Consider the following 13705-nt stretch of genomic DNA (forward strand, 5'->3'; position numbering starts at 1 on the left):
CACAACAAATGCTTTTGCAACATCCTTCAAAGACCAGTTTATATGCAACTTAATGTTGATTGTTGGGAAACCTCTCATTCTTAAAATCTTGCTGTATTGCATTTTGACATTAATGTCAATTTGGCTCTGCATTATCCAATGTATGATAAGTCAACTTATGCATTTTAAACATGGTACAGGAAGGGACTGAAATGATCATATGACTTCCTGCATATTAGGAAAAAAGGTGTTAATTCTTTCATTTGAAAATTGTGTGCAAAATTGGTCTTGTGTATATATATAATTTTCTAATGTAAAATTAAGTCATCACCTTGTGAAAATTTGAAAAATGTTATGATTGTAAAGGTTAGCGAGGTTCTGTTTTGCAAAGAGGAGGTTTTAATGCGAATTGATTTGATTTTTTGAACATTACAAAGAGAACTTTTCAAGGTTTTAGACTGGAGATACAGCATAGAAACTGGCCCTTTGCAGAGCTGCCTAGTAGTACGGATTTTCGGTATTTTGTACGGAAATGCGATTAGAATACGGATGTACGGTTTTGTGTTGTTAAATACGGATTTTAAATATGGAGTTCAATTCAGTCTGAAGTAGGGTCTCGACCAGAAACGTCACCCAATCCTTCTTTCCAGAGTCGCTGCCTGTCCCGCTCCAGGTTTAAACAGAGCGCTGTCAGTTTAATGCGTGGGAATTTAAACAAAGAGCTGTTGGCTACAGCGCTATGGGTTCTAAAAATAGCGCTATCAGCTGGATCGCTATGGGCTTTAAACATAGCGCAATGGGCTTTATGGGTCACAGACTGTTCAGGAAAATTCTCGTATAACAATGAGTCCTTGGAATTCTCTTTCTCAGTGGTAGTTGTGCCTTTGATTGTTTTTCAGGCAGTGGTAGAATTCTGGATAAGTCTAGTGGTGAAAGGTTACCAGTGGGATTGCAGTTACATTGGGATTGGCCTTGATTTTACAGAACGGTGGGTGGGCTCAACGGGAAGAGAGGAAAGGATGGAGAGAGAGAGGGGTAGAGAGAGGGAGAGGATGGAGAGGTGGGGGAAAAGGAGGGAGGAGAGGGAGAGGAAGGGAATAAGAGGGAGGGAGAAAAAAAGGAAGGAGATGGAGAGGGGGAGAGGCCCAAAATGGCTTCTACATCATCATCTGGTGCTAAAAGCAGGAAGCTGCCGTTCAAACAGCAGTTACAAAGAGATGGAAATAATTGCACTGTCAAGTAAGGTGCGTAGAAGACATGTCAATTGGTAGCAAAGTTATGCATTCTTGTACTCTTACATGGGTATGACTGCACATAAAAAATAAATCAGCAAAATGGCACAGCGTAAAAGTACTGATTTCCTCAGCAAAATACTGATTTTCAGGTACAAGAATACTGAAATGGTCTGTCAAAACTTGGCAGTTCTGCCTTTGGCCCACCGAGTCTGTGCCGACTGACGATCACCCTGTACACTAACACCATCCTACACATGAGAGACAATTTACAATTTTATCGAAGCCAATTAACCTACAAATCTTTGGAGTGTGGGAAGAAACTGGAGCACCCGGAGAAAATCCATGTGATGTAAACTCCATAAAGGCAGCACCCGTAGTTAGGATCGAACCAAGTTCTCTGGTGTTGTAAAGCAGCAACTCTACTGCTGCACTTCTATGCCATCGTGGATAACTTTTTCATTGTAGCTTCCCTATTTGAATATCAGTGAGCACAAAGTAAAAAAAAAACACTCTGGAATGGAAAACTGATTGTCGTTGCATTGACTGAAGGACAATTTTAAACCATTTTTAAATGTAGTAAATGTGGTTCATGTATATTGGTTGTTCCGAGATAACTCAAGTATCCAGTAAAGGACTGGCTCTAGCTTTTTTATTCTCATCGTGAGTTCTGATCGTCACCAATACCAATACATTGTTTTGCTCGCCACAGATGTTACCTGATCTGAGAATTTATAGCAATTTTGGTAAATAACACAGTATTGTGTTCAACCAGGATACCTGTGGGTTTTCGGGAAGAATAAAAGTATTAACAATAAGATTGATCAGAGGCAAAGTATTACTAAAGAATATATTTTTAAATATTTATAATCATTATGGCAACTGTTTTTATTAAAATGTAGTCTCAGTTCCCTTTCCAAAGGTGAATAGAAAAACTTTTTTGGCTGACCTGATTAAATAACAAAACCTAGTAAATTTTGATATTTACAGTTCCTTAATTTGTTTTCCAGGAGACTGATGTTCTTTATGTTGTTTCCCAGTTTTTTGTTGAAGAATGGAAGAAGTTTATCAGGTGACTTTTTTAATATCCATTCTGCTGTATTATTTAAATATTATGTGTCTGTTTGATGGAATCAGTTGAGTTTCTAAACTCTGTTGCTGGAAGATGGAAAAATAACTTTTGTGTTTTTTAATAATTGGAATGGTATCATTTCTATCTCAAAATATTTTTTTCCATTAATCAACTCAGCAAAGAGACAGCAAAACCCAAAGGGATGCATGAGCATCATCTTTGTCTTAGCCCATACAATGCATTTTGGTCAAGGAGTACACCTTGGGTTTTCTCTTTTCAACAAAGTTAAAATTGACAGAATTGCAATTCTTATTTTGAAAATTTTTTTTTAAGTCTACAAACTTGCTATGAAAATTCTGTCAGAGCCATTGCTGCAGATTTCTCATTTTGCAAGCCATTTTGTTTTGCGTTAGTTCGTCAATGGGCTTTTTTTTTTAAATCAGATTGCTGGCTTCATTTGGTGCTGAAGGTGATATTCCAGGCCCGTGTAAGTTCCCATGCACTCTGAGATGACTCGATCGCGCATCAGCTCCCAGTGTTCTGATTTTGTTAGAGGCAGTATTTTTCTGTATGCTTCGAAGCTTAATTAGACACTGCAAAAATTAAAGTGGCACTTGAAACAATGAGGAATTCAGCTCTTGAATCCATGATATTATTTTAATTCTACCTACACTTTCATGGTCATTGCAAGCAAATAATTATTTTGCCCATAATTGATTAAGTCGTTGTATATTGACTGGAAACTCATTCCACTAAATATTTTGTAAAATGCAAATTTCAGCAAGGTGTTTTAATATGTCGTCCCCAATGTATAACAATTTGTAACATTAGGTTACGTGTACCGATTCGAAAACTTTCATCCCTCTAAGGAAATAAATCGGCATATGCCTCACTTCTTACAACTAGGACCTTTCACTATCCAGACTCATTAAAGCTAATCTTCTGTGAACCCATCCAAAATGGATTAGTTGTAGAATGGGGTGGGTTTTGGGGTCGGTGAAGAAGAACAGGTGACGCATTGATTCCTTCATCAGCAATTGCATTTCCCTGTTTAAGGAAAGTGACCTGAGCTTGTAATGTAGGGAATGTGAGTGGGCATGCGATGAGCGGTGGTATGCAGAGAACTCAAAAGCTAATTGACAGTGGAGCTCTTGGCAGGAAGAAGCAGATATAAGCCTATAATCATATTGATCTTATGCTGTTCGAATGTACTCCCAGAGCCAATATAGTTTGATCTGTATGTAACTTTATAGGTGGAGGCAAGATACCTCATCATGTTCTCGGATTAATCTTGAGAATGTGTATATATTAAAATGATGGTTAAATATGTCATATTATGCCTCTTGATTCTTAATTTGTTGCTATAACCTGAAATTTGACTGGTTAACCTCTTTCCAAAAACCGGAAGTAAATCTTTCTTAAATGTCTTCTAAAATTAAAAGCTATAAATTATTGACCCTTGGCAAACAATTTTTAGTTTATGAATTTCATTGGATTAGTTAAGCATGCTTGACTTTTATTTTATGTTCATGTTGACACTTAATTTAGAACTCAATTAATTCACATGTACAGTCTGAGATGTATTCAAATGATGAGAGAGGCAAAATTTGTTCTAATTACTCCTGCACTTTGGATAAGTTTACTTGTATTAATATCCAGGTAAATGTTCAAGCAAAGTGAGTAGCCCAATTGAGGTTGGTTGATAATCATCCAATAACATTGCTAAACCTTTATTGCACAAGTAGATTGTTTTATAGTGAAACATTGATAATTAGTCATTAATTACTCCATGAAATAATTTAACGTACTTTAAACACAATAGAATGCAGCATGTAAAAGCAACACGTAAATATATGACAGTAATATATTACCCCAGTGTAGTGTTATGAGCTATCGTTTCAGCTCAATCTCTTTTCTCACCCTTGTGATTTTTGTTTTATATTAATGGAATGAGGGTGTTGCTAGAATGTCAGTATTTATTGGCCTTCAGAAGGTGTGGTGAGCTGCCACCTTTAACCACTGCGATCCTTCTGGCGTCGGCACTTCTACGTGCTGTCATGTAAGGAATTCTATGATTTGGACCAGCAGTCATGAAGAAATGAACACGTATATCCAAATCAAAATGTTTTCTAACTATGTGGAGTATAATCTGCAGAAGGTGACTTTCCCAAGCAGCTTTGGCAAGTAATTGTCCGTATGTGGAGCTCGCTACAGCCTTAGTAATGCACAGTGAAAGAACACATTGGTCAATGGATTGACTGCAGGTCAAATGGGTACTTTATAGTACTCTGGTAAAATCCTCTATTACTTTCATGATGTGGATAGATTATTGGTGCAGTAATTGGCCAGATTTGACTGGCTTATCCAGGCAGGATAGTTTTTCATATTGTCAGATATGTAAGCATTGGATGCAGCCTGTATAGAGGAGCAGCAAATTCTGGATATTTGGCTGTGCTCAACGTGCCAGGCAATGCTGTGGAAAGAGAAATTTCAGGTTTTTAACATTGGAGAAGACTCCCCAGTTGGGCAATGGCATATTGTAGTTAAAATGTTAGATCTGTTTATTGGAACCTGCAGTACTGATTGAGCAATATGAATTCAAATACCTCCAATCATCAAGGAATTTAAATGAAATTTAAACATAATCAGAATTTTTTTTTTTTTTTTTTTAGCAAATGGTTTTTCTCAATTACGGTAATCATGTCGCTACCAAATTCCCTTCAAAACCAATCTGGTTCATTAATCTCTTTCTGGAAAGGAATGCCATTTATCCAGCCCAAATCTAATGCAGTTACAAAGTGCTGAAGGAACATGTCGGTTTAGGCAGCATGACAATAAACTAAACAAACTCATCCATGCAGGAAATGAACAGGTGACGTTTCTGGTCGGGACCTTACTTCAGGCTGATCAGTCTGAAGTCGGGTCCCAATCTGAAATGTCTGTCTATTCTCTTCACACGAGCTGTCTGATGCACTATGTTCCTCCAGCACTTTGTGTTTTGATCAAAAATACAGCATCTGCAATTCCCTATGTCTCTAATACAAATATGGTGGCATAGGGTACACTGACTTGATTACGCTATTTATGATGGTTGAAAGTTTGTCTGAAATTAATTCTTATAGTACAAAAGTTCAATTGGAAAAGAATACAAGTCTCTTTACAGCTAAGCATATATGTCAACATTTAAGATGTAAAGCACTGAAATTGTCTTTTCCACTATTGGCCTCCTGCAGAACTGGTGGGTGGGAAAAAGTTACAAGAGCAGAAAGGGTAGCAACACATAATAAATGAGAAAAAGAGGCACGTAATCAATTATGTTGCACAATGTTTGTGTTAAACGCTTTGATCTAAGACGGGCATAATAAATAATTTACAATTATGAAATGTGAATCCTTGAGTGTAAGGTAGGAAGGCTAAGAATGTTCAGAACGTTGTGGTTGAACACCAGAGTTTAAACCTTTGACAAAATGGAACCAATGGTGATAGCAACTTGTCACCGTTGGTGAGAGCTCAACAATATAGGGTCCGCTTTCCCAGTATTGGTTATAATTAAGTTGCCTCAGCCCAGTATCATGATGATTCTGCATAAATGGAAGGGATGGCATTACAAAGCCCTACCAGTATTGCTGTGCTCAATGTAATGCCTTTGACTCCAGGTACAGATTACAGAGCAGAAGCACATCATGTAAAGCAAAAATCCAAATAAATATAATAGCATATTTTTCCAGTTTAATTTTAGAGTTTGATTAATTGTTTAAATTTAGAGTTGTCCTTCACTGTAGAGTGTATTACATTGCTGTAAATCCCTCCTCTGTCTACTTTCATTTGGTTCTGTTTGCTGAAGGAAGCCAACGAAATGCAGTCCTGTATCATCTGTGGGCAACAATGCACTTCTCTGTCCGCATGGAGGCCTCATGTTTACAGCAGAATCAATGACCAAAGAGGATTCGAAACAGTGAGTCTTACTCCATCATTTGCACTATATGTGCCTATTCTGTTTTAGACAACTCGTGGTTCTAATATTTTGTGTTTTCCTAAATGTTCCATTAATAACTAATAAAAGTGGTGAATCGCATCACTTGTTTTGTCGCCATATACATGAAAAAGGTTGCCTTCATATGAAGGAGATTCTTAAGAGATTGAAATGCAAGGTACAAGTTAGGTGTTAATTGTAACCTGCCTTGATCAGACCTGCAATGAGGCACTGTGTTCATTTTGGGCAGTACTCCTCAAACAATCTTCTTAGTGCAATGCATATTAATGGCAATGCACTGGTGCTTTAGATATTTTAATTAGGAGGGTAGATTGCATGAAAATGGCCTTGGCTTCTTTCAGAAGATTTAGTGGGTTCCTTTATTGAGATGTTTAAATTTTTCAAATACCCTTTGAAGATAATTTTAATAAATTATCATCTCTCACGAAAAGAAAACAAAAGCAAGGAGACATCATCTTAAAGTTAAAGGCGAGCTTTTAAGAAGTAAATTCAGATAGATGTTTTCACAAAAAAATTGTACAAATCAGAATATCTTCCCCTTCCCCATTAAAATCAGTGGAACTTTCAAGATAAAGATAGTTTTTTATTAATTATGGGCATTGAAAAGTATGGAGCAAAAGATAGATTTGAGATGTGGATTGGCCATAACCCAATTGAATTCCAAATTAATAACTGTACTGTTGTTTGTAGAATTTGGGAGCTATGCATTCATTCTAGGCTTGCTTCCTAGGGACATGCTTCCCTCTCCTTGGCAGTAATCTTAGATTTTCCATAATCAAGTGTAAACTGTCATCCTTAAAGCTTGTGGTACTTCACCCTTAATGCATATAATACTCCAAAATAACCTATTTCCTTAACTTGGTAAATTTTGTTCTAATGTCATATCCCAGCATTAAGGTCTCTTGTGGCACAAATTGGACAGTACCAAACACTATTTTCCGCACTGCATTGTGAAATCTTTTAGCTGTTTCCTTATGATTCCCACAGTCCCTTAAGTGCTTAGTCTACAAAGCACTGGGTTTTGTCAGTCTATGCTCATGATCATTTGCATGAATATGTGCATTACAAGAAGATGACCTGGGATTTGGCTTGACTTGGGCGCACATTATGTCGCGGGGTGACGCCTGTATGGTCGTGAGTAGTGGCCCAAAGAGTCGTACTTTTTTCTGGTGGCCGCTGGATTTTCAACATTTTGAAAATTTTCGACAACCTCCTGAGACTATGACAGGTGCTGGCAAGTCACTGAAAAAATTGCGTAAGTGGCACAGGCCCTTGAAGGAAACTTGTATTTATAGTCTCTATAGTGTAGTAAAACATTGCAAGTGAATGCAATCATTCTGTTTCTAAACTGTAAATGTTCCTGGACAGTTTACCCATCTTGGCCAACACATGATATATACCTTTCTGCTTTATTTTGACTCTATGGTTTTTTCTTGGCATTCATTCCACTCGGGTGGTTTAAACTGTTGAATGCTCACACTTATGTTTCTCTGCTTTTTTGGTATACATCACATAGAAACATAGAAAATAGGTGCAGGAGTAGGCCATTCGGCCCTTTGAGCCTGCACCGCCATTCAATATGATCATGGCTGATCATCCAACTCAGTATCCTGTACTTGCCTTCTCTCCATACCCCCTGATCCCTTTAGTCACAAGGGCCACATCTAACTCTCTCTTAAATACAGCCAATGAACTGGCCTCAACTACCTTCTGTGGCAGGGAATTCCACAGATTCACCACTCTCTGTGTAAAAAATGATTTTCTCATCTCAGTCCTAAAAGACTTCCCCTTATCCTTAAACTGTGACCCCTTGTTCACCACAGGGTCTTCCTCTTCGAATTCCCCTATTCCAAAACACTACAGGAGTACCTTAGCCAATGATACACCAGCAGTTCAAATTGATTCACCGTTATCTTTTTAAGTGCATTTAAGAATAGACAATTAACCTGGCCTTGGAAATAGTGCCAACATTTCAATAAAAGTAATTTATAAGAACACTGCATTAGGTTACCTTAACACAAAGTGCTGGAGTAATTTATCGGGTCAGGCAGCATCTCCAGAGAACATGTATAGGTGACATTTCGGGTTGGGACCCATCTTCAGTTCCTGACCCGAAACATCACCTATTCATGGTCTCTGGAGATGCTGCTGACTCGCTGAGTTACACCAACACCTTGTCTATTTTTTTAAACCAGCATCTGTAGTTCCTTGTGTTTACAGGTTACGTTGACAATTGCGGTGCACTATTGATTTCCCCCGTGAATTTAATGGATCCCTGAGCTTATTCATTTGCAATGCTCCCATTCAATTAACAAAGTTCTAAAGTTGAAAAAAAACACAGCGTTGGAGTAATTCACAGCGTTGGAGTAATCCTTCAGATTGTCCCAACCTGACACGTTGCCTATCCATCTCCTATCGAGGCCGAGCTAGAGTGGATGTAGAGAGGATGCTTGGTATTGATGTAAAATTATTCCCAGTTCGTGTAAGGTAATGTTAATGTGCGGGGATTGCTGGTTGATGCGGACTCGGTGGGCTGAAGGGCCTATTTCCATGCTGTATCTCTAAACTAAACTAAATTATGGTTTCCAAATTTCTCTCAAAGGCAGAAACATTCTACCTCCAGCAAACAATGAATTTCTTTCCTTGTTTCTTTCACTTCACATGGCACACATTTTTGGGAGGAGACTGTTATGTGGGGCAGAGGCTGAAACATATTAAAACAATAATAGTGGAGATGACTGCAAATATCTGGAGAGGCCAATGACTTGCACAAGCAAGAAAAAAATAAACAACATTTACCACTTTCATGTGAATAGCTGGTATATTTAATGAATGACCACTTTGATTTCAGGTCAAAGATGACATTGGAGTTTTAATGTGGGTGATGTACTGTTCAACGTTGTCCACACAGCCTCTTAAATTTTGAATGTTCAATGTTTCATTGTTTTAGATGGAAATTTGTTCAAAATTCAATAACCTGTATCTTCCTTTGCACAGTGTAGCTCTGATATGGCCAAGTGAATGGGAAATCATCCACAAATTATTTGTTGTTGATAACACGATTAAAGTAATTCAATTGATGAAAACTGGAGAGACTGGAACAGTACTATTAGAATATAAGACCATTCCTGGTAAGACAATTTCCCATGGGGGTTGGCATGAATTATTGTTTAGATTGAATCATTTTCACTGTGTATTATGCATTAAATTACATTTACATTACACCTTAAATACATAGATACAAGGTGAAGGAAAATACTAAAAGCAAAGTAAAGGAAAATCCCAAGTGATACTGCAGCTGTATTAATATTAAACGGGTGGAGGGGGGAAAAGATAGGTCCCCTTAAAGATCAGCATGGTCGTCTGTGTGGAGGCAGGGGAGAAATCAAGGAGGTCCTTGCAGAGACGTTTGTATCATATTTAGCCACCAGTGAGGATCCGGAAAACTGGAGGTTGTTGAGGGGCAGCAAAGACAAGGCAGGAAACTACAGGTTTTTGAATTGAATTGAATCCTTTATTTGTCATTCAGACCTTTCAGTCTGAACGAAATGCTGTTGCCTGCAGCCATACATGTAATAATAACAAAACACAATAAACACAAATTAACATCCACCACAGTGAGTTCACCAAACACCTCCTCACTGTGATGGAGGCAAAAGTCTTAGAGTCACTGTCTCTTCCCTCCTCTTCTCCCTCTGCGCCGAGGCAATACCCCACCGGGCGATGGCATCAGTCCCGCGGTTCAAGCTCCGCGGCCCAGGGGGTGGTCGAAGCTGCCCGCAGCTGTTGCAACGGGTGCTCCGGAAAACAGGCACCAGCCTGTGACCTGCGAGCTCCCGACATTGTCCTCCATTGGCCCGCGGCCGAGCCCCGGATCCAGGTCGCCGCCGCCAGAACGCCGCCGTAGCACCGTCTCCGCTCCGCACCGGGCCGCCCACAAAGCAGCGTCTCAGCCCCGCACCGGGCCGCCCCCACGGAAGCACCTTCCAGCCGGGAGCCGGTCCGCCCACACGGCAGCGTCTCAGCCCCGCACCGGGCTGCTCACACGGGAGCGCCTTCCAGCCGGTAGCCGTGCCGGCCTCACCGGTTGGTGAGCCTGATGTCAGTTGTGGGAAGGTTGTTGGAGGGAATTCTTAGGGACAGGATCTACCAGCATTTCGATAATGTCTTTGTGAATGGGAAATCACGTCGCACAAATTTGATAGATTTTTTTTGAAGAGGCTAACAAGAGGACTGATCAGAGCAGTGACATTGCCAATGTGGACTCCACAAAGGCCTTTGACAAGATCCTGCATGCGCTTAGCCTGGAAGTTTAATGTTAATGTCGAAAATCTTTTCTATAGCTGGGCATGTAATCCAAAGTGAGCAAGCTTATAGGTTTCAAAATTGACTTGAAGGAAGCAGTCAGAGTAGTTGTGAACGGTTGCTTTTCTGATTGAAGCCTGTGACCAGTGGAGTGCTGCAGGGGTCAGTGTTGTGTCTACTGTTGTTTGTTATCTAAATTAATAATTTGGATTTGCAGATGGCACTAAAATTGGTGCTATAGTGGACAGTGAGAAAGTATATCTAAATTGACAACGCACTCTAGACCAGTTGGGAAGGTGGGCCAAGGAATGGCAATGGAATTTAACTCTGACAAGTGTGATGTGTTGCACTTTGGTATGTCAAACCAGAGTAGGACTTGGTTACCATTAGTAAATGGTAGATCCATGAAGAGTGCTGTAGAATAGAGAGATCGGGGAGTACAGTGATCCCCTTAAAAGTGGCAGGTCATTTGGACAAGGTGGTGAAGAGACGTTTGGCATGCTTAACTTCATTGTGACGGGTATCGAGTACCAAAGATGCGACATCACGTACAGGTCGTTAGTGAGACCACACTTGGAGTGGTGGGGAAAATGCTGGAGTCAGTTATTAAAGATGGGATAGCAACACATTTGGAAAGTGGTGAATTTATTGGACAAAGTCAGCATGGATTTATGAAAGGTAAATCATGTCTGACGAATCTTATAGAATTTTTCGAGGATGTAACTAGTAGAGTGGATAAGGGAGAACCAGTGGATGTGTTATATCTGGACTTTCAGAAGGCTTTCGACAAGGTCCCACATAAGAGATTAGTATGCAAACTTAAAGCACACGGTATTGGGGGTTCAGTATTGATGTGGATAGAGAACTGGCTGGCAGACAGGAAGCAAAGAGTAGGAGTAAACGGGTCCTTTTCAGAATGGCAGGCAGTGACTAGTGGGGTACCGCAAGGCTCAGTGCTGGGACCCCAGCTATTTACAATATATATTAATGATCTGGCTGAGGGAATTGAATGCAACATCTCCGTTTGCGGATGACACGAAGCTGGGGGGCAGTGTTAGCTGTGAGGAGGATACTAGGAGGCTGCAAGGTGACTTGGATAGGTTGGGGGAGTGGGCAAATGCATGGCAGATGCAGTATAATGTGGATAAATGTGAGGTTATCCACTTTGGTGGCAAAAACAGGAAAGTAGACTATTATCTGAATGGTGGCCGATTAGGAAAAGGGGAGATGCAACGAGACCTGGGTGTCATGGTACACCAGTCATTGAAAGTAGGCATGCAGGTGCAGCAGGCAGTGAAGAAAGCGAATGGTATGTTGGCATTCATAGCAAAAGGATTTGAGTATAAGAGCAGGGAGGTTCTACTGCAGTTGTACAGGGTCTTGGTGAGACCACACCTAGAGTATTGCGTACAGTTTTGGTCTCCTAATCTGAGGAAGGACATTCTTGCCATAGAGGGAGTACAGAGAAGGTTCACCAGACTGATTCCTGGGATGGCAGGACTTTCATATGAAGAAAGACTGGATAGACTCGGCTTGTACACGCTAGAATTTAGAAGATTGAGGGGGGATCTTATAGAAACTTATACAATTCTTAAGGGGTTGGACAGGCTAGATGCAGGAAGAATATTCCCGATGTTGGGGAAGTCCAGAACAAGGGGTCACAGTTTAAGGATAAGGGGGAAGTCTTTTAGGACAGAGATGAGAAAATCATTTTTTACACAGAGTGGTGAATCTGTGGAATTCTCTGCCACAGAAGGTAGTTGAGGCCAGTTCATTGGCTATATTTAAGAGGGAGTTAGATGTGGCCCTTGTGGCTAAAGTGATCAGGGGGTATGGAGAGAAGGCAGCTACAGGATACTGAGTTGGATGATCAGCCATGATCATATTGAATGGCGGTGCAGGCTCGAAGGGCTGAATGGCCTACTCCTGCACCTATTTTCTATGTTTCTATGGAGAAGTGTGGAGTTCTGGTCACTGGAAGGATGTAATTAAGTTTTAAAGAGTGCAGAAGGGATTCACCAGATGTTACTTGGACTTGTAGATTTAGGATTTAACGGTGGGCAATAATTGTGTCCAACAATACCCATGTCTGAAAAATTAATTAAAAAATATAGAACGCTAACTTGGCATATGTTATTGAAAATAATCAAAAAAATAAATCAAAAATGCGTATTTTTTGTTTAAAAAGTATTTGCCTTTTCCTTTTCTTTTTGACATATAGGTCTGTGTGGAGAATGTAGGGAAGGATTACTTTGCCAACAGCAGAGGGATTTAAGAGAGTATACTCAGGCCACGATATATATCCGTAAAGTAGTGGAGAGTGTAAAGGTAAGAATTTTTTTTGTAAATTATATTCCTGAAAAGGATCCTGTAACTTAATTAATGGCCTCCACTGAAAGCAAATTGTATTTTAGCCTCAGGAATGGGTAGTGCGATCTATCACAATACTTATGTAATTTGCAGTGCACTTATTTGTGTATGTTCAATTGCAATATGGAACTCAGATTTTTGATAATCTTGCACTTTGATAAGAGTTTAAATGAAGCATCAGTGGAAATTGCTTATTTGGGAAATTCATTAAATTATTAACTAATTGTGTATTTGTACCTGCAGCAAACCTGATTAATGCTCAATAGAATTAATACAATACTCTGCCATGTCACTGCTGAAAATTTATAACTGACCCAGATAAGCTCAATGATATTTTGCTCACAAAATTGTTAGGAATTTGTTCATTATTGCCTCCTGAATCCAATTGATTCAGATTTTAATTGAACAATCTGGTAATTTAAAAAAAAATGCCCAGTGACCAGTATTCGTGCTAAGATTTGCTTCCATTGACAAGCCCCTATTCGGTTAGGCCAGTATCTCCCTTTGTACACACTTTGCCAGATTCATTCTGATGCATTGATATTTTTGTGAAATAGCCAGTTAAGAAAAGATTGTTAAATGTTGAGACCAAGTGTAGGCTTGGCAATCGGTTCGCCGAACACCACAATAACCAACCTCATCTCCCGGTGGCTCAGCACTTCAACTCCCCCTCCCATTCCGAATCCGACCTTTCTGTCCTGGCCAGAGTGAGGACCACCGGAAATTGGAGGAGCAGCACCTCATATTTCGCTT

General features: G+C 39.8%; 1 protein-coding gene across 8 annotated transcripts in view; it reads left to right on the forward strand.

The window, feature by feature from the left end:
- usp48 (ubiquitin specific peptidase 48) overlaps positions 1–13705 on the forward strand; it is a 95497-nt gene that overhangs the window by 70674 nt on the left and 11118 nt on the right. For all 8 annotated transcript variants that reach the window (XM_033047950.1, XM_033047952.1, XM_033047957.1 and 5 more), the window contains exons 18-21: positions 2222–2283; positions 6128–6238; positions 9275–9408; positions 12804–12910. In XM_033047950.1, the coding sequence (XP_032903841.1) occupies positions 2222–2283; positions 6128–6238; positions 9275–9408; positions 12804–12910 (414 nt within the window). The remainder of the gene's footprint in view (positions 1–2221; positions 2284–6127; positions 6239–9274; positions 9409–12803; positions 12911–13705) is intronic.

Source organism: Amblyraja radiata, chromosome 31, assembly GCF_010909765.2.
Source record: "Amblyraja radiata isolate CabotCenter1 chromosome 31, sAmbRad1.1.pri, whole genome shotgun sequence".
NCBI lineage: Eukaryota > Metazoa > Chordata > Chondrichthyes > Rajiformes > Rajidae > Amblyraja > Amblyraja radiata.